General features: G+C 57.6%; 1 protein-coding gene across 1 annotated transcript in view; it reads left to right on the forward strand.

The window, feature by feature from the left end:
- The window catches only part of SYNPO (synaptopodin), a gene marked incomplete in the record, with an annotated part of 42,350 nt that extends 38,202 nt beyond the window's left edge, over positions 1-4,148 (forward strand). The window contains 1 exon segment of the mRNA XM_014588749.2: positions 1-4,148. Within this exon segment, the coding sequence (XP_014444235.1) occupies positions 1-707 (707 nt within the window).
- Between the last annotated feature and the right edge of the window lie 1,292 nt (positions 4,149-5,440).

Here is a 5,440-nt window from a genome sequence, read left to right on the forward strand (position 1 = left end):
CCTCCTGCCTCAAGTCACCCCGCATCCAGGCCAAGCCGAAGCCCAAACCCAACCAGAACCTCTCTGAGGCCTCCGGGAAGGGGGCCGAGCTCTACGCCCGCCGCCAGTCGCGGATGGAGAAATACGTCATCGAGTCCGCAGGCCACCCAGCCGAACTGGCCCGCTGCCCTTCGCCCACCATGTCCCTGCCTTCATCCTGGAAATACTCCACCAGTGCCCCTGGCGGCTTCCGAGTGGCGTCCCGGAGCCCAGCCCGGCCCCCGCCTGCCTCCCTCTACCACGGCTACCTGCCCGAGAATGGGGTTCTGCGCCCAGAGCCCACCAAGTCCCAGCTGCGGCCCTCACTCTTTGTCCTCTCGCCCATCAAGGAGCCTGCCAAGACCTCGCCAAGAGCGGCCTCGCCCAGAGCCGCCTCCCCTGCCAAGCCCAGCTCCCTGGACCTGGTGCCCACCCTGCCCAGGGCAGGTCTCCCGCTGTCTCCTGCCTTGCCGCGGCCCTCGCGCTCCTCGCCCGGCCTCTACAGCGCACCTGGCCAGGACGGCCTCCAGCCCACGGCCGTGAGCCCCACCTACAGCAGCGACATCTCCCCTGTGTCTCCCTCCAGGGCGTGGTCTCCCCGAGCCAAGCAGGCCCCCAGGCCCTCCTTCTCTACCAGGAACGCGGGGATCGAGGCGCAGGTGTGGAAGCCTTCCTTCTGCTTCAAGTAACGGACCCCATCGGGTCCCTCTGCCTGCCAAGCCCGCCTCTTCGAGGGCTGGATGGAGCAGATGCCGCGGGAAATGGCTCCGGGCTGAGTGAGGATTTGAGGAGTCTATGGTTCGAGGTCTGATGTGGTGGCCAGCTAGCTTTGTGACCTTGGGCGGGTGGCCTCCCCTCTCTGGTGGCAGCCGTCCCTTCCCTGCTCCACAGGGTTTGGACTCCATGCCTGGGTGGGAAGGAGGGTCATGGAGAGACCCCTTCAGCAGGCAGCTCAGAGGAGGCCGAGGGGCTTCCTGTCGCTGTCGGGATGCCGGAGTCTGCTGCCAGCGTCTTGCTGGGGGAATGGCTTAGAAGGGGATCCTCACAGGGACTCTGGAGCAGACAGGGCCTGCCAGTGCCTGCAGAGTCACCCAGCCAAAGCGCTGCCTCCTCAGCTACCCCAGGGGGACCACCCTGATGCGGCCCAAGCCCCCAGCATCTTTCTTCCTGTCGCTGGATTCTGACCTCCACAGGCCTGTCTCTTCACCTCTGCCTTCTGGACGCCATCTCCTCCCGGCTGCCTCGGAGAGCTTTGTCTCGCCTCCTCCTCCTCTCCTGCCCCGGGTCCTGCTGGACATGGACTTAGCGCACCGCTGCTGTCTGACGCTTTTCTTCCCGCCCTGTACTCGGCTGCCTCTGCCCTCTCCAAGACCCGCCTCTGCTTCAGGGAGACTCCTGAGCCCTGACCTCAGTCCTGGTTCCACTTGGCTTACCCTCACTGTTCTGGGGTGGGGGTGTCCCAGGGATCCCCAAGAGGAGGAGAGCCCCATAGAAGGCTGTGATAGACGTGGGTGTACCTCTGGGAGAACCCCTGAGGGCATCCATGGTTGGGTTTGGCTTCAACCGGGGCCTGACTAGAAAGCACCTCAGTGCAGTGGAACAGGCCCCAGGGGGAGAAGCAGGGACGTAGGTTCTGCACCCATCTCAGCCTCCCGTTTGCTGTGTGACTTTGCCAAGTCACTTTCTCTCTCCGAGCCTCCATTTTTTAATGTATGCAATGAGGGTGCTCCTCGCTAGGACAGTCTGTAAGGACGGAGAAGATAGGCTGGTACGTTGGCAGGGAGGCCATGTATGTGACAAGACAGTCCCCTGGCAAGGGACAGAAAGGAAATGGGCTGTTGCCCAAGGAAGGTAGGGTTAGATGTCTGTGAGGGTGACAGGGAAGGGTCTGGCTGGAAAGAGCTGCGGCAGAAGGCCACGGGAGCAGAAGCCTGGCTGGGCCGGCCCAGGCTCAGGACTGCCTGCAGTCGGGGCATGGCCAAGGCTGGGGCCAGGCACAGCAGCTCAGTGGGAAGGGGAAGAGGTTTTGAGAAGAAGCCTGGATTTTAAGAGACTGGATTCTATTTTTTTTTTTTCTTTAATGCTAGAAGATGCATGCTTACACATGAGACAGAGAGAAGAAGAAGAAGAGAGAGAGAGAGAGAGAGAGAGAGAAAGCTTCCCCCAACAGTCTCTGGTCATACCACCATCGTTTTTCCTTCAATCCTCCACTCTGCCAGGGCCCTGGGCACATGTGCACCTGTCCAATGTGATTTTTAAGTTTCTAGGGCCGGGACTTGAACCCTGATTGGTCAGGTGAAGTCTGACTTCCTTTTAGACCACCTAACCTGTAGACTACAGGGCTGACCCAAGACCCAGATTCTAATACACAGACCGCATGTGTAGCTTTAGGCCTCGGTTTCCCCATCTATACTGTGAGGGTGTTGAGTCAGGCCATCTGAGATCCCCACTGCCTCTCATGCCTTTGATGCGATGCAGCCCCTCCAAACCAGGCTTTGTGGGGTGGGGGCATGAGAATAGATGCAAGAGGCAGGATTCAGATGGAAGCTTCCCAAGGCCGGGGGCCGAGGACCACCCACTTTCGCTTTCCCAGCCCTATTTCTGGGCTCCCCAGCGGGGCGAGGGGTGGTGGAGGCGGTGCCCATGCTGGGCTGAGCCTGCAGTTTTCGTGAGCTCTGGGCTCGTCTCCATGGGAACAGGGGGTGCCTTCTCAGTGAGCTCATTCCACACAGAACGAGGGGGTATGCATGGGGGAGTAGTGAGGGAGCCCGGCTCGTCCATGCCAGGCCCTCCCAGCACCGAGTGCAGCCCCTGCTCTGGGCCCTGCCTCTTCGGCCCCTGAGGGTCGTTGACAGAAGAGCCCACCCTCCACCCTGCAGCTCCTGTGGCCAGGCTGAGCTCTTCCTCCGACTTTGTTTTCTCTCCTGTCCTCAATACACTGCCTCAAATCTGCCTTGCTTCTTTCTTTCTTCCGCACTGCTGGTGGCCAGGGCGTCCTCTGCCCTCCCTGATTCTAGCCTGGGAAGTGGAGTGGGACTGCTCAATGACTGTGTGTGACAGTGTGGCTCTGTCCCGTGTGCCGCCCGCATCTGCTGTGTCTGGACCTGCCAAGGGTTACAGGCGTGTGCTGCTGGTTCTAAAGGGAGGGTTGCGCTCAGTCCTCCCCAGGTCAGCACTGGGCAGCTGGAGCCGTCTGCAAGTCACCTTCTGTTTCCTCCTCCCCTGGGAAGACACTCTGCCCCTGATGATCCACACTGGTTTGGGTTCTTCAAAAGTGGAACTGAAATGCCTGTAGCCAGAGCGTCCCCTCAGTTCCCTCAGGTCCTGCCCCTCTCCCTATTATCCAAATGTGTCCTTTTCCCACATTCGCCAGTCACCCCCTTGCTCCTGAAAGCCCCTGGTGAGAGGAGAGAATGGCCATCAGGAGTAGGGAGAACTGGGTTCTAGCCCCAGGTCTGCACCTGACTTCTTGGACAACCGCTTCCCATCTCTGGGCCTCAGTTTCCCCTCCCATGCGGTGAAAGGATTGCAGAAGGTGGCCTGGCAGCTCATTTTTCTGAGTCCACGTCTGACTCTGTCCTGCTCGGGCCCTCACCACACACTTGCCTGGCTTTGGGGCTGGTGCTGAGTTGAGTGGGTGCTACTTCCTGCATTTTTACCCACTTCATTTTCAAGAAGTTCTGGTCTACAAGGGGGTCTTCAAAAAGCATGCGGAAAGTGGCCTTCTGAAAAATTGCACAAGGTTCCAAACCATTTTCTGTACTCAAGCAAACTTGTGCTTTAACATCATTCTTCCGTGAAGCACTGAGCTGTCAGAGCGTGAATGGCTCTGGTTTCCTGCAGCTTTTTTGTACGGCACGCCCCAGGCCCCCACACGCACAGTCAGTACCGGACACAGCAGTCAGTGTGAGGTCAGGCTCAGGCCCGCCTCCAGCTGATGAGAAGCTGTTTTCCACTGCCCCGGCACCTCGACCCCTGCCGAGCCATTCCGTTCGGTGGTCTTGGCTGAACTCTGCTCCTTCTAACACTTTTTGAGTTCAGCTCCCGCCCCCCCATGACCACCCGAGGCAGAGACAACCCTTTATTTATTCATTGTTTTATTTTGCCAGAGGGTGCATGCACTCCCCAAAGAGAGAGGGAAAGAAGGGAAACACCCCCCAGTGGGGGCAGGGGGTGATCACACTACAGTCTGTTCTCCATTTCTCTACCCTGTTGGGATCTTGGGCATGCACACACATGCCCAATGTGTTTTTTTTCCCAAGCCACCAAGGCCAGGATTTGAACCACATGGTCAGCCATGTGGGATCCAGCTCCCTCAACCACTGGCCACTGGACCTGTCCTATTTATTTATTTATTTTTATGTGTATGTATTTATTTCTTTCATATATAAGACACAGACAGAGAACAAGCACCTCCAATAGGATCTTGAAGCCACTGTCCACCCCTTGCCTCAGCCGGTCTTGGATCATGGACACACACATGCCTGGTGTACTCACGAAGGTCTTTGGACTTGACCTGGAAACTTCCTAAGTACATCAGCCTCACAAGACATTGTGTCTTGGTGCTGTGTCACCACCCGGCTCCCTAGACAGTCCTTTCGAGAGTTTCAGGCAGTTACATAGCTCCCTCTGCCCCAGCCTATTCTTCCGGCTGAGGAGCCTGGTTCCTCGGCCTCCATGGCTGTTGACTAGCTTCAGTCATGAGCTCTCCACCCCACCTCCTCCTCAGGATGGCACTGTGGCCGGGAGTTGGGACACGCTTGAGCCTACCCTGACTTACATGAGACTCTGATCTCAGTCTCTCAGCCTTCCTGGGTAGCTCTGGAGCCAGGTCCTCCCTCCCAGCTCTTCTCCCTAAGTCACAGTGTCTGCCCCATGCAGCAGGCTGACTGAGAGCTTCCTGGGACACGTCACAGACACAGAGCAGCTCCCAGCAACCCTGGCTCCGTATTTACAGTCTGACCCTGGGGGTGAAAGAAGTAGGTCCCACACCAAACCTTAACTTGCCTTTGTATTATTATTATTTTAAATTTTCTAGAGGGCACGTGTGCCTTCCAGAGAGAGACAGAGAGAGAGAGTGAAAAATCACTCCCCCCAATGGGGGATGGTCATGCCACATCCCTCCTCCTCCGTTCTCTTCTTGGGACTTTGGGCACATACACATGCCCAGCTTGTTTTTCAACCTGCCAAGTCTAGAACTCAAACCAAGTAGTTGGCCATGTAGATCCAGCTGGCTTAACCGCGATGCCACCAGCTGGCCCAACTTTCCTTCTTGATGATGAGGAGCTTGGGTGTCCCCAGGAGGTCTCTAAGGGTCACTCCAGCATCCCCATTCCCATGAACAATTCCCTGTTCAGGCTGACACTTAACATTCTTCTTCAGGTTATAGAGCATCAACTCTGAGTCTGTGATCAAGTGTAGG

This window comes from Tupaia chinensis, unplaced genomic scaffold, assembly GCF_000334495.1.
Source record: "Tupaia chinensis unplaced genomic scaffold, TupChi_1.0 Scaffold000303_1, whole genome shotgun sequence".
Taxonomy (NCBI): Eukaryota; Metazoa; Chordata; class Mammalia; order Scandentia; family Tupaiidae; genus Tupaia; species Tupaia belangeri.